We start from the raw sequence: 17,560 nt of genomic DNA, 5'->3' as shown, positions 1-17,560 counted from the left end.
TTTGATTTGATGTCGTTTCTTAAGAAGGGAAGTGTGCGTGCTGAAAGTGGATGGACGGGTTTTGTGCTTTTGTTCGAGTCTCCTGATTCCGAACACAGAGTTTCTTTCATGTGCCCGTCCAATGAGCGCGTGCTCGGGCGCGGAGGGTGGGATTTCCACTGCAGTTTGCGCTCGTTTCTCGAGGAATGCGAGCGACACACAAAGCCCGATCGATTCCCGGGGCTTCTCACTAACTTTAGCTCGTAGTTCGGCCATGGACTTGTAGTTATTAGCACTTCTTTCACCGGCAACTGTAACACTCTGGATCCCAAACTGGCGGCCTCACATCTCCAGCTGACACGCGCCAATGATCTCATTGACCAGATCAAGCTCAGAGGTAATGCGCTCGTTTACTCCGTGTTTAAATCCCAACAGTGTTACAAAGTGTCAGATTTGTATTTGTTGTCGTGCATTGAAAGTTTGCGTGCATTGGTTATGGACTTTTGTAAACGCCCATGTTCGAGGAGTTAAGTGGAAGAATGTGATGAAAACAGCATCTTGACATCTTCTCAACATATACCGCACACACAGACTCGTCGCAAATGTCGAGCAGTTGGCAGAACTGTGAAAAAGGGGGAAGATGGATGTTGTTGTCAAGTTTGCGTGTTATTCTTTTAGACATTGTGTTCACGTTCTTGACGAAGGGGTTTGTAAAGTTCAGCAAAGTTTTGCGTGATGGTGTAAACTGTGAAACAGTGAGTTGGACTTGAAGCCCTTTCCACGGGGAGAGATTAAATATATACTGCATGTGGTCACTGCCTGTCATTTCCAGGAGCACATACAGTGTAGTCCACGTGACAGGGCCTCTGTTTCTATAGGCGATGCAGAGCATCTATTCCCAGACCCTGCTTTATTTTCTGTGCATATCTGTCTCTCTTCATATGTCCTGCAGATATGAGAGACGGTTACACGACAATGTACACGTGTGGTTAGTTAACGGGACTTTTGGGAAGTTGGTTTACTGTGGTTCATGTCATCTCTGTTTAAACAGCTTTTTGACAATTATTTTATGTTTTATATCTATGTTAAGACACGCAAACCGAATATTTCGGATTATAAATTGCGAGTTGAAGGATGTACTGTTACTCCAACAAATACTGTGAAAGATCTAGGTGATCTATATTAGACCCGTCATTTCGAAATCACATCTCAAATGTCACAAAAACAGCCTTTTTCCACCTAAGAAATGTTTCCAAGTTACCAAATATTCTATGTGTTGCTGACGCGGAGAAGCTTATTCGTGCATTTATGACCTCAAGACTTGACTACTGTAATGCGCTACTTAGTGGTCGTCCTGCATCATCAATAAACAAACTACAGTTAGTTCAGAACGCAGCTGCCAGAGTTCTAACCAGGTCCAGAAAATACCATCACATAACCCCAATGTTATCAACCCTTCACTGGCTTCACATTAAGTATCGTATTGACTTTAAAGTTCTTTTAATCACTTATAAAGCCTTAAAGGGTTTAGCTCCTACCTACCTAACAGAGCTTCTATCACACTACAACCCATCACACTCTCTAAGATCTCAAAACGCAGGACTTTTGATAATACCTAGAATAACTAAATCCACCAAAGGGGGTCGAGCTTTCTCATACGTAGCACCTAAACTCTGGAATATACTATTCGAGGATCAGACACACTCGTCTAGATTAAAGAGCCAAGCATTCACTTAATGCAAAATATGCAAAATAAACCACTGGCATTAGATATTATTTACTAGGTGTTTATATAACAAGTTAAACTATTCATGTACTGTGTTTTACCTTTTTTGTGTTTTTCTTATTTTCCCCTGTAAAGCTGCTTTGGAACAATGCAAATTGTGAAAAGCGCTATATAAATAAAATTGAATTGAATTGTTAAAGTTAATTGTTGATCCAAAAATAAAACAACATGCCATCAGGTATTCCCCCTTATGTTGCATAAGATATGATTATATTTTGAGAAATGCCCGTACAATGGAAATCAATGGGGTCCGGTGTTGTTTGGTTACCGGTGTTCTTCAAAATATCTTCTTTTGCGTTTTATAAAAAATAGTCATAAAGGTTTAAAATGACACGTGGGTGAATAGTCATTTTTTGGCTGAACTGTCCCTTTAATTGCATTGAGCTTTCATTGTGAGACAACAGTTGTAGTTATAATGCATCGCTCTTATTCAATGCATCATTTAATACACTTCAGGGGGATTTCAAATGAGCTAGTGAGGCATTTTTGCTATAAAGTCTTTTGACCCAAAATCTAGTTAAAAAACCGTCCACCCATGTGTCTTGAATTGAAAAAAGTTATAAAAGTCTTTAATAAATGAATAGATTAGTTTACTAGAGTGTGTCATCTTTAAAATGAATAAAGATGTTTGCGTTACAGTTCTGCATTCATAATGGCCTTTGCGTTCTATAGGGGATCATATAGTGTACATATTAGCGAGACTAGCGAGATAAAATTGTTGCCAGTCCTGTGTGCAATGTTTGTTGATGATATTTAAAGCCGGTTAACTCTGTGACCTCTGTGTAGGATACGATACTGTAAGTGCACTAACTGCAAAAACCTGTTAATGTGGAGCAAAACCCATGAATTATTTTCATAACACATAACTAGATGTTTTGCCTGCCTACAACAGTAGTCTAACTAGTTTGGACTTTGAAACTATTTTAAATCCATTACTGTAAACACAGTTTGTATTCAATTATTATACATTTTTATTGAAAGGCAAGATAAGGTTTTTTTCTGATGTAATGAACAACATCCACTCTTAACTGGCAATAGTGCCGAACTATTAAACCTGAATCGTTTTGAGTTGGATGAGTCGATTTTAGATTCAAAGGAATATATTTCGCCGTTCATGCCTCTAGAATAAACAAGTTTTGCAAGCAAAAGAGAAAAGTGAAGCAACCTTTGTTGTGAAATAGGAAGGAAAATATGTTAAAACCTAGTTAGTGGTTATGCTAAAACGAGATTTACTAATGCTATTACTCGAACCTAAAGGTATGAAACTTCTTATAGCATCTTTTACATTTGAAAACAATATACACGTTTTCCTAAGATCTACTTCCTAAGATCAGTTTTTGTGTTCTATGGGATTCAAACCCACGATGACCTTGGTGTTTGTAGCGCCTTGCTCTGCCACCGGAACTATGTGATAGATAACTATCTAGTTTCACATGTAAACATGTACGCATGTATTTTAAACATGTTCCACTTTATCATGATAACCTTATAATGTCCTCCACTAAATATTCTGGTCCCTAGACAAAATAATTCACTGTAAAATAATTTTGCTGCTAGTTGTCAGTAACTTACTGTAGATTTATATTTATCTAATTTAGATAAATGAACATTAACAAGTCTTTATCTTTCCAGAGAAAAAAGAATCGGTAGGCCTAATACTTTAATTCCTACAGATTTTTTTACAGTGTTGGGTTGTAATCCTTTATCCTAGATATGAGCAAAAGTAATTGTCAGAGATACACCTATTTAGCAGCGAGTAATCCGTATCGGTCGATAAAACCAGTTTTCACACTATTTGCTGATATTTTAAAAACAGCCGATGATCAGGGCCCATATAACCTGTCAATCAAAAGATTACAGTAAAGTGCAATGAATTTGTGTTGTGTATATAGAAAATATTAATAAATACCAATTGATGTTGAATATTAATAGTCATTTTATAAGTTAATAACATTCAGAAAGTTAAAATATGAATGTTCAGAATTGGTATCGGCAGATATCGCTCTGAACAATCGGTTATCGGTGGAGACATTTTGTATCAGTGCATCTCTAGTCATTGTTTTTTTTTCTTAAAAAATGTAATGTGGGTTGTGTTATACTGAGGTTCCCAAATACAGTAAGGTGCTACAAGATGTGGTTAAAAGCTGTCCAAATGCAACACAGCACTGTGGTCGCAAACTGTGTTTTATTGGGTGTTTTATTTCTTCTAATTCTCTTTTGAGTCCCTATGAGGTTTTATATTCCTGTATATCCTTCTTATGTATGTATGTGAAGGTCAAGGAGTTTGTGTACACGTTTTTTTCAGCACCATTGCTAAACTGCATTATAAATAAAGCTGTTGTCATGCATGTAGTCTGCTTTCGGGGAATAAGACTTTTGGACCTTCCAAAACAGGTTTTACTAATGTAAACAGGACAATTGCATCGTCGTCTTGCGTAACTGCATTAACACCATTGCAATCACCTCAATGTCACTTAAAACTGGAACTGCCTCCATTTGTTCAGACTGAAAACGAATTACTGAAACTTCCCAGTATCTCCATTTGCATAATTATTAGTCTACTGCTTCTAGGTGGTAGTTAGACAGCTCCATCATCCCAAGATCACGTTTTATCATGTCGCCAGAATATTCGGAGGCTGGAATATCGTCCTTACCACATATGCAGCTTCATGTATGCAGAACGGAACGTGCTTACGTTAGCGTGTTACATGCATAGGGGCCTTATTGTCACTATGTGGTGATAAAGACCTCTATTGAGGCAGATCTTGTGACACAATCACACGCCACAGAAAGAATGTCAGACTTTCTGCGGAGGACGAGACAGGGCTTACATATCGAGAGAGTAGCATGCGAATGCCCAAACAGAAATCAAGGTCGTGGAACTTGTGCTGGATTCTGCGCCAGTTAGAGAGCCTTAAAAAACTCAAAATTGAGGTTTATATAAACCAAAGGTTTTTATGGTAAATTATGGCAATGTATGTCTTATTTTTAAGAAGTGACAATAGCTGGCCTTTCATTGGTCACAGCTGGTGGACCTCAACCATTAGAGCTGAGCTCATCTTCCACTCTTGTTTTGACTGTCTCACAACTATGTGTCATGGGATTTAGTTAGTCTGACTGTGAGCCAAACATCTCCACCTATCAGAAAGACATTCTCTAGGCAGAAAAACATCCCGTTTATCCTCCGCATGGGCGGCTGGAATGAGAAATGTTTGGGAGTTGTTTGTTTCCATATAAACCCGACATGTTTCCCAGTGAGATAAGTTACGTTTATGTTTGATGTCCATAGAACAGCTGATTATGATGTTTATAATCAACATTAGCCAGTGGATTAATACTAGCGTGTTTCGTGCATTGTATCGTGCACGAAATGGTATCGGTTGTTCTCTTTGCATAATACCCGCTTTATGCAAAAACTGTTCTGCTAGTTTACTGTGTCATGTTTTCAAAGGAATAGATCACACGAAGATGAGAATCCTAGTAGTAGTCATATGAGGCATCCACTACACTGTTAAAAACGAAGGGAATGGGAAAGTTACTTTTCTGCCAGGACATTATCCAAACATTTTCTGTTTACCCTTAAAGGTCCAGTGTATTCAATTTAGTGGCATCTAGCGGTGAGGTTGTGAATTGCAAACAACGGCTCACGCCACCCCTCTCTTTTGAAGCACTACGGTGGCTGACACAGAACTAAGATGTCGTCACGTTTTCGCTTCTTAGCTGAAGGAAATAATGTCTTCACTAAACACAGTTTTTCCGTTAAGAGCTACTGTAGTTACAACAGTGAATTCAATGCAAGCAGAACTGTGGTGTATTTAGATAGAAATAGCTCATTCGAAGGTAATGAATCATCATTATATAAGGTCTTCATACACCTCTGAAGACATAGTTATGTATATTATATTGCATTTCTAATTATAGATCCTCCAAAAACACAACACAATGCCGTGCAAAATAAAAAATCTATAATTCTGTTATATTAATATAGTACATTGTGCCCAGTGCCATAACAAGGATGATACATGTGACTATAAAACTATACAGTTAACTTTACAGAGGAACATGAATGATAGCTAATGAACGATGATCATAACACTGTTAAAGTCTGTTGGTGTGGACGATAAAATATATTTTGCAATATTTATTGTTTTTGGTGCGAATTAATCTTTTGAATGATTAGTCAGCTATGGACCGCTTCATATTTGCGCATTAACAGTTGCGAGCCAAATAAATCCAATATAAATGCAAAGAAACTTGGTATTTGTTATTTTTTACAGTTGTTATGATTTAGTTTGAAGTTATATATTGGCTATGAAATGATCTGACACAAATATAACCTTCACTCTTCACAATCCTCCTTTGTTGCCCTCTATGCAAAAAGCTGTAATTTTTCCACATGCCGCCTTTATTTTTAAAACATTAAATTAAATTAGCCAGCTCAAAATTCAAAGGTAACTCAATAATTATATATGTACATTGTCATAAATACAATTTAAATACTTAATCTTACTAGTTGTTGCAACAAAATGAATGAATGAGAAACCGATGTGTTCATCACGCACCGCGCAGAACGATCGCAGTCTAGAGCCCTATGGCTATATGAGAACTCCGTTTGAGAAACTGATGGAAATGTGATTTATGTACCGAAGATCACGGCTTTAGTCATAGTCAAGGGTTCCAGAGTCTTGTGTAAAAAGTTTTCTTACATTGTTGTGCATCAATGAAAACGATTAAACGATGAACAAATAGGGCTGCACGATTAATCGTTAAAAGATGGCGATCTCGATAGAAACACCCACACGATCTCATTCATGAAAACCAACGATTCTCCTGCGTATTACACCTTATTCTTTAAAGACATCTTCAATCAATCCGTAGATGTCAGGCACATGTGTCAATCTTTCTAAAGAAAGGTGTCACCTTATGAATTTGTTTGACTATTTATAGGAGTCGCCTCCATGCATAAACACTTTAATAAAGTTTAACTTTTACATTTGAAGTAAAACAAAAAAAGTAACCATTGACCTGCGTTAATTGTTGTAAAAAAATCCTAATTTACTTTTTATTTGTCATTCAGAATCGTGAGAGAATCGTGATCTCTTTTCGAAACAAAAGAATCGTGATTCTCCATTTATCAAAAGCCAAATAATTGCCTAGTTTTTAACGAAAAAAAAAACTTCTTCCAAAACCGCAAGGTGTTTGGGAACACAAAGGAAAGATTCCGGTCAAGCATTTCCATCTGCTTTGTTTATGTGCTGCCGTTTGTACAGTATGTGTGCCGAGAGCGGAGCTGGTTTTCATACGGCTCAGCGTGTAACGGTCAACTCTGTGACCCGCACAAAGCACATTCTGTTCCAGTTTACAGGAGTGGCCCCTACACAAGCAAAGCACAAACCATACAGTACGTCTGCTTGAACTAAACAGATGGAGTGCGCTTTCCCACCACGTTAAGCTTTTGCTTTAAATAGCTCAAATTTGGGGGTCTCGGTTGAGTTTATTTATGCATCAACATCGTCTCGGTTGTTTGTCCTGCAAATCTTGGGGAGGAATAAGAATAGACGGTTGTTGACATGTATTGAGAGTATAGAGATATAACATGAATGCTGAAATGCGTTTAGTTTGAATAATCAGAGGAATATTCGAGTTCATATTTAGATGTCCAACTCTTTCTCTTGATGCCAAGTTGAAGCGTCTTGGCAGATGTGAGCATGGGTCGAGGCGTTGTTTTCTGAAACTCTTTTGAAGATATGTGTGAGATTTACAGGGAAGCTTTGGCTGAGTTCACACTAAGGCGATATAAAAACTAAATATTCAAATGTTGAGCGTTCTGAATCCAGTTAAAATGTTTAGCTTTCAAAATGAAGATGTTAAACATATATTTATCTTACTGTAAGATATCTACTGTAATACCTGGATACTGTTCTCTCTGTTCAAACAGTAAAGGGCAAACATTATGTAAAGCACAGATCTCAGATGATGGCTCTTGGGCCGCGGGGTTGTGAGAAACGATGATGCAATACTAAACTGCACAGATAGAATAGGAAAATAAAGACTATGAAAATGTAAAGAGAACACCGTTCCTTTATTTTTTATCTGCTGTTTTTTTGTGTGAATGAATTTGTCTCTCAAAAGTCGCTGGTCAAATTAGATTGATACCAGCAGAGAACATTTGCCTGAAATGCCCAATAACAAAACTACAAAAGAGTAAAGTAGAACTACAAAAAACACGCTCGCAACACAGTTTGTGCAGGAAATTTAGTAGTTCTTTACCAAATAAAATCAAATGAATATACATTGCTATACATTGTTGGACCTTTAATGTTAATGGTAATCATTTTTCTTGGTTTTTCTTTCAGATATATATTTGACACCATATAAGTAAAACCATGGTATCTGTAGTAAAATCGTGGTTGTGCAAAAGTTACTCAATCCACCAAGAAACTGTTTACTACACTTTTACTATAGTAAAACCATGGTTAACACATGGATTTGTTTGCCACCTCATGTCCACTGTAAAGTCTGGCTCCTAAAGCAAAGCCGATGAAGAACCAATGACCCAAAGTTATATCATAAATCACAACATTAATCTCTCTCTTTCTCTCTGTATCCCTGCAGTGCTGCCTGTGTGGTGGGGGGCAGCAGGGGGTCATGGTTGGGGCTGGGCTCAGTGTGTGCGGTGGGAGTCTGGGGACGGGAGCTCGTCCCAGGGCCTGGAGTGTCCGCTGTGGTGTGTCCTGTGTCGAGGGGGTAGAGACAGACTCAAGCAGGCCTGTCAGAGAGGGAGGGGTGTTCTGCAGCTGCCCGCAGACATGCTGAGCCTCAAGCTCCCGCAGCTTTTCGACATCCACCAGGTGCCAAAGGTGAGCGCTCGACTAATCTCATCCTCTTTCTGTAGATCCAGCACGCAGCACTGGGTGTGAGGGGTTCGTAGCTCACGGAAAATGAAAACAGTGACATGGTTTAACACGAATAACATAAAACAACATTGTTTCTTGTGTCGGGATGTCATTGCATTTAGTCACGATATGTTATCAATGCCATGACCTATTTCATTTAGGCTTGTATGTGTATATGATACCATGAATATCTTTTTGGAACTTGAAACCCCATCAGCTTTTAAGTATGAATTGAAAACAGCTCAAACATTCTTTCAATATCTTGCGTTTGGCATATACTGAGAAGTTATACGCATTATAAGGGGTCAAGCAGTGCAAGATACGGTTTTCAACTTTGCTGTAAAGAACAATGAAATATATTTTTTACTCCCCCTCATCATTCCACACACGGTTGACTTTGATTTGTGGAGCACAAAAGCATTTTACCGTTTAGCACAATGTGTTCTCAACTTTTTATCACGGTGTGAAAGCACACAGTGACCGCCGTTGTCGTTTTAAAAAACATTACAAAGTCATCTTTATGACATATGCTTTGTTCCAAGTTTTGTATTCCTGTAGCTCATCTGTTAGAGCATTGCATTCCCATGGAACTACAAAATAATCTAATACTGGTGTTTTTGTGAGGTCTAGTATTAATACAATTATGCAAAAAACGTTTTAAAATAGAAAAAAGTCATTTTTAGCTTCAACCAAGTGCATCCTGAATGTTTGATATCAGTTTCAGCCCAGGTTCTTTATTTTAGTGCATCGTTGAAAAATGTTTTGCTTGAATGCACTTGAATAAGTGTCGAAAAGTGTCGGCAAATGCATTTAAATGCAAACATCAAGATATCACAAAGTCATTATACTGCAAAAGTTATAATAAATGAATAAATGCAAATGATTAAGGAGTTAAACGGAATGGTCTCTGTGTCATGTGCGGGTCTTCTTTGCTCTTTATCCTGCAGATGTTTACATGTCTCCTGAATGTCAATGTGCATGTTGCAGGTGTTTCGAGAGGACAATATCATGTCCGGCTACCGACATCCCCGGAGCTCTGCCCTGGACTGCATCCTCAGCAGTTTCCACATGACCAATGAGACGATGAATATCTGGACCCACTTCCTGCCAACCTGGTAAAGTGTCCAGTTACACATGCGACGTCTCTTTAGCGGTTTTCCTCGAATGCATGTTAGATCTTTTATATAACATTAGAAAGGCAGTACTGACCTCCTGACTTGCTGGGCTTCCATAAATGTGACCTGTGCTCCCGCAGGTACTTCCTGTGGAGATTCAGCTTGCTGTGCTTCACTGTAGACTTCGTGTCCGAGAGCTACACCTGGCCTCTGCTGGTCTACATGCTTCTGGTCTGTCTGTACCCCTTTACCTCCAGCTGCGCTCACACCTTCAGCACCATGTCGCCAGAAGCGTGTCACATCTGTTACTTCTTTGACTACGGAGCGCTCAGCCTGTACAGTCTCGGTATGATTCAGTTCTCCTCGGATCTCATTTACTCACATTCTGTCTTTATGAACAAACAGGAATTCAAAGTAACAAAAATAGTACGTACGTATATAGTATTGTTTTATAAATTAATATAAATAATATACATTACAATGTCTTGGCGCAAAGACCTTACATAATGAAGCGTTATGTTTTCATTACCTTAGAATGAGCTATTTCTATCTACATACACCGCGGGTCCCCTTACGTGGAATCCACCATGTTGTTTCTACAGTAGCCCTAAACGGACAAACTGCTCTATAGAACGCTTTTTGTAAATACATGGTCTCCTTCAGAAAAGAAGCAAAAACGTGGCCACATCTTTGTCCTGTGTCGGCCACCGGAGTGCTTCAAAAGCGGTTGGTTGCCATTCACAACCTCACCTGTAAATTTCACACACTGGACCTTTAACCTTGATTATTAGGATTAACACAAATAAGAAAGTCCTCTCGTCATTTTCTCACCCTAATGTCATCCCGGATGTATTGTATATTCAATTAAACCCAAATAATTGTATATTAAAACGCTGTCATGTTATCAGCGGAAGAAAGGAAGTCGTGTAGATCAGGGATGGCACGAGGGTCAGTTAATTATGAGAGAATATTTCTTTGAAGACATTAAAGCACGAATGAGAAATTCATGAGGGCGGGTGAAGAACATGAGGGCGTTTTGTACAGATGATGGGATCTTATAAACCACGAGTAATGGCTTCTGTGTAAATGAGCCATTTTACACACTTCAGATGGTTTTATTGTGCGACTTGAAAGGACTGTCCAGCGAGAATCTTTAAAGAAGCAAATGCATTGTTCAGACCTCTTAAGTGTAAAGAGCTAATGTGTCACTTGAAACACTTTACCTTGCATTAAGTGATTGAATTCTAAACGCACTTTGTAACCATTAAAGAGTAATGTTCAGGAATTTAACTTTCAGTTAAAACAATAACATATCTTCAGTATTTGTTCAGTTTGGCTGTCATCTATACTAGATGGACTTTTAAGCAGTAAGTGTTGTTGCAAGCTCATGTAGTGGAATAATGTTTTTCTTTCATTTGTGGAATCCACCGCTGGCCTGTTTTCCAGTTTTCTGGAAGAAAGGCCTCTTTTATTAGCTTTTGGAGACACAGCATAGCTTTGCATTCTTATGCTTCTTGCGAAATGTGGGTGGATGTGTCACAAATAATAGCTAAAGAATAGTAAGAACTAATATCAATATATCATGTTTTTTGTGTAAATGCGACGGTTGCGGCACATTTAAAAACGGGTGAATAATGAAAATATCTAACCAAGTGCTGTTTATTTATTTTGAAGCAAAACAAGAAGACCTTTCGAGTTCATTTTAAGAAATGAAACAATAAATGATGGCAAAAAGTTTAAGGATTGTCAACCTTTAGTAATGAACTACACCTTTGTTTTTAAGGAGGGAACCTAACTTTGCATGCTGTGTTATAATTGCTTCCAATGTTTCCTCATCTGTAAGTTGCTTTGGATAAAAGCGTCTGCTAAATGTAAATGTATAATGGAGTGTATATTTTTAAATAGCATGTGAAAGTATTCAATGCTAAATATTTAAAACGATAGACAATTCTTCTTATGATTGTTGTCTCTTGACATGGCGCGTATTCAGAAAATAACAAAGGTTATTTTGCATTCAAAAAACTTGTCAAAATGTCTTACTGACTGTTTTATTTACTGTATCACATATTACAAAAACACATTTTGTATTCAATGCAAACCGAAAATTCACATAATGTGCACGGTGTACATATTTTATAATGCAATAAGGGTTTTGTCATATTCCAAATAGATCTTTACCTCCACAAAAATGGATTTAGAAAAATGTCTTTAAGAAAACCAACACTTCTTTGCAAATACTTAAAATATTCAATCAAATTTTATTTATATAGCGCTTTTCACAATTTGCATTGTTCCAAAGCAGCTTTATAATATAAAATAATGATGCTCTGCAATCTAATACTATAAAATGAATACAGTTCATATACTGTACGTTGTGGGGACCCTGTATATTCAGCTTGAATTGTTTTATTATACTTTTATTCTTTTCTTTTCTGCACTTAAAGCAAGAATGCATTTTTAAAACTTCAATTTAAAGTGCACATTATTAATGTCACGTGTTATTTCATATACTTCTTGTACAGAAATCCTCTGACATTAATGACATCCGTTTTTCTATGTCTTAAGCATTCCAACTCTGTTCTCAGGCTGTGCCATCACTTACGGCTTCTACGCGATGCCCGACTGCTGGGTTAACAGTTGGCTTCACCAGTATTTCGTGCCCATCGCCGTTGGCAACACGCTCTTTTGTACCGGCATGTCTTGTTACTCAAGGTAAGAGAGCAATTAAGACTATTGACTAATTTACTAAAGCATGCAATTACAGGAGACCCAATGCAGTCACACTGAGCTGGTGTCATTTTAATCACAGTTTATAACCTGACTCGGAACAAAGCCCCGCACTTCATAGCAGTTTTAATAGGCACGTAGACCTTTATTTGTCTTGACCAAACAGGTATTACGATCGCTGCATAAAAGGTTTCACTTATTTTGAATAGAAGTTTAATTGGCCGTTGAATTCAATAAATTCATTGCACTTGATAAAGCAAGAATGGTTACGTGGCACTTGAGGGCGCGATAATTCTCCCTCGAATATTTCACCCTCAAATAAAATTTCTCTGATAAATTACTCGCGTTCATGAAATAGCAGATGTACAGTATATGACTTTTAGTGTTTAGGTGAATACATATTTTAAATAAAAATATTCATCACTTCATGTCCATATATGTAAAGAAATCCAGGCTCAGGAGATTTGGACCGTCAGAATTGATTTGGACCATCTTTACATGATGTAGGATGATTTTATATAGAAAACCGTAAATCACAAAATAAACTTAATACACGTTTCTGTATCTATGGAAATAAGAATACATAAAATAATTTGGGATTACATTTGGCAAGGAAATTATTCAATTTGTTTTTTAAATTGTCGTTTCGCTAAAACTAAGACGTATATAGTTAAGAATGTAATATAAAGATTGTAGTTTGTTCCAAAAGAAACAAATGCAATTTCAATATTTTAAATGAGGGTGTTTTTGCAATGAGTATCTAACCATGTCTTTTTACAACAGGCGTGTAGAGGCGCAGTTTCCACAAAAAAGTAAAGTCTTGCGGACATCTGCATTTATTGTTCCCTTTCTCTTTGACAGCTTGCCGCTGTGCTATCGAGTAAGTACAACTACACTTTATTGGACGGGCAAAAAAGCCACATGCCTTGTACCCGTACGCCGCATTTGGATAGGCACTTTGGATAACCAGTTTTTGTTCAAGCAAGTTCCTCTTTCTTTGTGTTTATAGCTGCTGTCGTGCTGTTGGGGGAGCTGCAGTCCAAGTGAAGCTCTGGCCAGTCACTCTTACCATTTGATCTTTGCATTTCTCACATGCTTCCTGTTTGCGTCTCACCTTCCAGAGAGACTGGCTCCTGGCCGCTTCGACTACATCGGTACGTCCTTGAGGCTTTCCAAATTTTTTATTTCAAAATAAAACCTCAAGTTTGAGTCATTTGAATTCCTCTACAAAGGCGTTGTCAACACTCAACAGATGTATGAAATATCTTATTTTATTTGTGCATTTTGCCATTTATGAATGATTGGATGGGTCATTCTGTGTTGACTCAACGAGAGGTCCCAGGTTAAAAATGTAGATTTATTTTTTTCTTTGGAAAAATATGAAATGCCATGGATGAATACTTTGTGCACCACCCTGTCTTAACAGTTTACACCAAAAAATGCCAAAATGAAAGATTGCAGCATCATTATTTCATGTTTACACATAGGTTGGAAGATTTATTTGTACAATCTGTTGACTTTAGAAATCACAATACCATGACAATGGTAACAAAAGAGTAAAGGCACTTTATTCCAAGTCTGATTCTAATTGAACTTTTTTATTAACTCTCAACCCTTAATCTTAGATTGATTCTGTTTTACTGCACTTGTTGCAGTGCATTGTGGGATTGCCTTACATACAGCCTTTGGAACAATTTGGCCAACGCAATAATGTTGCCTACCTTTAAAAGAGTCCTTGTGTTATAAAGCCAGTCTTAAGTGTGTGTAGGCAGCTCAATAGTTTTTGGTACAGCCTTCATTATGATTTTCTATCGTAAACAAGGTTTGAATTGCATTTCACACATGCTTTGTGTCGTTTTTTTACTCCTTCCTCTCCAAGGTCACAGTCATCAGCTGTTTCACGTGTGCGCCGTAGTGGGCACCTATTTCCAGATGGAGGCAGTGTTGGCTGACATGACGTCTCGCAAAGAGTGGCTGATGTCGCACTCGGCTTTACCTTCCTTTATGGGTACGCTGGGGGCGTTTACTCTGGGTGTCCTTCTCAACCTCGCTGTCATCGGTGCCTTCAGCGCCAGTTTACTGCAAACACCCCACCAAAGCACTTCGGCCTCCGGTGCCGCCCACTCACAGAAGGCACTTCCTGCGGACAAGGAAGATTAACAAGCTTTCTTTACACAGGCAATGTGAGCGCTGCACTTCTGCTCACACTACACTATTTTTTAAAGATTATTTTACTCTCAAGAACACTTTAAGTCACCTTCACTAATCTAGAATCTTCTAGTTTTGGTATTTGTGTTGCTACTTATTTTCGACTTAACGTTGAGATCAGGATCATTGGTCATAGGTCCCTTTTATAGTTCAAGTTTAATATTTTAGCTGATAACCCTGATAATAATCAAGACCTTTCCATTTTAGTTTTTAGCCATTGTGCCTTATTTGAGATATCAATTGGAGAGGTCAAGGGTTAAATGACGTGAATATTAAATGTTAAAAGTTAAGGGGTTTCTATGAGCAAAATATTATAAAAAGCATGTTTGCGTTACTACATATAAATGTTTCTATAACATTTGACTGGAGAATAATTAAGTAGCATTAATCTGGGATTTTAGATCCTTAATATCGTGAATATTTACAATTAACGGATGCATCAGTTATTAAGGTTTATGATATTATGATATTTACAAAAAATATAATGGTCAAAACATAAAAATCTCCATCTAATCTAAATGTATGGTAGGTGGGTAGTCTCTACTCACATATGAAGAAATGTTGCTCCTTTAAATATCTGTATTTTGTATAATTCCCGTCCCTTGTTATACAACTGTACTGGACCACTTTTGAATAAGCTTAGAGCTCCAAAAGCATAAGTTACATATATTTAGGGCAAAATGGATCTGATATTATTTCCACTTTTATGTCTTCACACCATGAGGAATCTCTAAACATTCTCCTGCTAAACTCTGTCATCTCATGGGGCTGTACTGGATTCTTGACTGTGGTTTAGAGGTTCGTCAGATATAGTTCATATGCATTTGTTACGTGTTACTGTGGTATTGTTTTGTACATTGCAGGTTTATGGCATACAATACACTCACTGTGTTTACTTATTTTGCATATATTAACAAAGCACAAGGTTTTCTGTTTGTATAATATCGACTTGTTACCAGTGCATTTTGTATCCGGGTGCGATGCATAACTCAAAACAATTTTTTTATATTGTGTTGCATTTTGCTCTTTACACTACACTCGCTGCTCTTAAACCAGATATCCAAACTCATCATTATTTAGGTGTTAACTGTTAACCTCGGGCTCTCGTTTTTCACTTACAGCCAGCACTGTGATCCATAGTCTGACCTAATGCTCACAGACAGGTACATCATTCTGTACAACTTCAGCTGCCTAAGGGCAAAAGTTTAGCAGAACCTTTTCTAACTAGCTCTGAAGGTCGATCAAATGGTGGTAATGATATTTTAATCTGTGTTTATGAAAGGGATCTTGGGTTAAAATGGAATAGTATGTGATTTAAAGGCTAGTGGTGGTAACATGTGTATTTCCTCACATGCCAATTTGTTGCTCGGGAGGCAGACATTATTTTATGTTTAATAGGTGTCTGTGAGTGTGCTTTTCAGCTCAAACTCCAACGAAGTGAGATCTTAGTTTGAATGTAACCGGGAACGAAAGTATTTCAAAGAGAACTGAAATGTAAGGTACCCCAATCCCTGTGTGTTTGTTGGCCCAAATGAATGTATTACAGTTTAAAACGGTGCTTTTAAGTGCCCTTTAATGTTACAATGTAGCATTTAAAATTACCAATGCAACTAAAATAATAATTTTAGTTTTTAAAAGGTCATTGAATTTTTAAGGGTGTAAGCTTTGAGAAAGACAAGCCCTTAAGATGCAGTTCAGACATGTTTTATTTTTGTTATGATAAATGTTTTCCCCCTCAAATCAAAGCTCTAAAATGAAATGGCTCATATTGTAAATTGTCACTTTGAATTATTTTTGTAACTCTTGAAATGTGAATATAAAATAATTATTATAATAAAAACTGACTTACTATACAGCGCCTCTCCAGTTGTTGTGGTGTCTTTGAATACAGAGTAACCACACAAGCAGTATTATTCAAGACTGCGTGTCCTTGTTTGTTCGAAGGATATTAACCCTCTGATACTAAGATGTTGTCCCCTGACCCCTTTTGGAATTTGATCAATAATCCTCTGCTGGTATGCCTACTGTGTAAGAAAAAAATATATTATGTTTGGTAGTCTAACATGGTATGTCTGCACGTAAATGCTGATATTAGAAACATGAAACTAGTTGGGACAGTTTTACAGTTTTTGCAGCATTATTAAAAATATTTTACTGCAAAGTCAAACCGTATTTGTTACCGTAAAATAAAAATAATCATATAGAATTAATTCACAGAATTAAGGCTGTGTTGCATCTAGATGCTGTGAATTAACTCTATTCGATTATGTTTGGTATTGTAAAGCTAATTCTATTAGATTATGTTTGGTTTTTGGAAAGCTAATTCTATTAGATTATGTTTGGTATTGTAGAGCTAATTCTATTCGATTATGTTTGGTATTGTAAAGATAATTCTATTCGATTATGTTTGGTATTGTAAAGATAATTCTATTCGATTATGTTTGGTATTGTAAAGATAATTCTATTCGATTATGTTTGGTATTGTAGAGCTAATTCTATTCGATTATGTTTGGTATTGTAGAGCTAATTCTATTCGATTATGTTTGGTATTGTAAAGATAATTCTATTCGATTATGTTTGGTATTGTAAAGATAATTCTATTCGATTATGTTTGGTATTTTAGAGCTAATTCTATTCGATTATGTTTGGTATTGTAAAGATAATTCTATTCGATTATGTTTGGTATTGTAGAGCTAATTCTATTAGATTATGTTTGGTATTGTAAAGATAATTCTATTCGATTATGTGTGGTATAGTAGAGCTAATTCTATTCGATTATGTTTGGTATTGTAAAGCTAATTCTATTAGATTATGTTTGGTATTGTAGAGCTAATTCTATAAGATTATGT

At 37.0% G+C, this 17,560-nt stretch overlaps 1 protein-coding gene across 6 annotated transcripts in view; it reads left to right on the top strand.

Moving 5' to 3' along the window:
* The first annotated feature begins 46 nt into the window (after positions 1–46).
* paqr6 (progestin and adipoQ receptor family member VI) overlaps positions 47–17,560 on the top strand; it is a 29,604-nt gene continuing 12,090 nt past the window's right edge. For 2 of the 6 annotated variants that reach the window (XR_013787400.1, XR_013787401.1), the window contains exons 1-8: positions 113–376; positions 8,381–8,625; positions 9,649–9,776; positions 9,917–10,122; positions 12,362–12,488; positions 13,287–13,383; positions 13,513–13,657; positions 14,383–14,686. Coding sequence is in view for 2 of the 6 variants with exons in the window: in XM_079470248.1 (XP_079326374.1) it covers positions 8,575–8,625; positions 9,649–9,776; positions 9,917–10,122; positions 12,362–12,488; positions 13,287–13,383; positions 13,513–13,657; positions 14,383–14,663 (1,035 nt within the window). In the remaining 4 variants the exon portion in view is untranslated. Of the gene's footprint in view, positions 377–8,380; positions 8,626–9,648; positions 9,777–9,916; positions 10,123–12,361; positions 12,489–13,286; positions 13,384–13,512; positions 13,658–14,382; positions 16,572–17,560 lie in introns of those variants that run through there. The other 4 variants (XR_013787402.1, XR_013787399.1, XM_079470248.1 and 1 more) reach the window with 4 other exon arrangements.

Source organism: Barbatula barbatula (genome assembly GCF_947034865.1).
Source record: "Barbatula barbatula genome assembly, chromosome: 12".
Lineage (NCBI taxonomy): Eukaryota > Metazoa > Chordata > Actinopteri > Cypriniformes > Nemacheilidae > Barbatula > Barbatula barbatula.
Note: the sequence above shows the minus strand (reverse complement) of the source record. Positions and strands in the feature narration are given on the sequence as shown.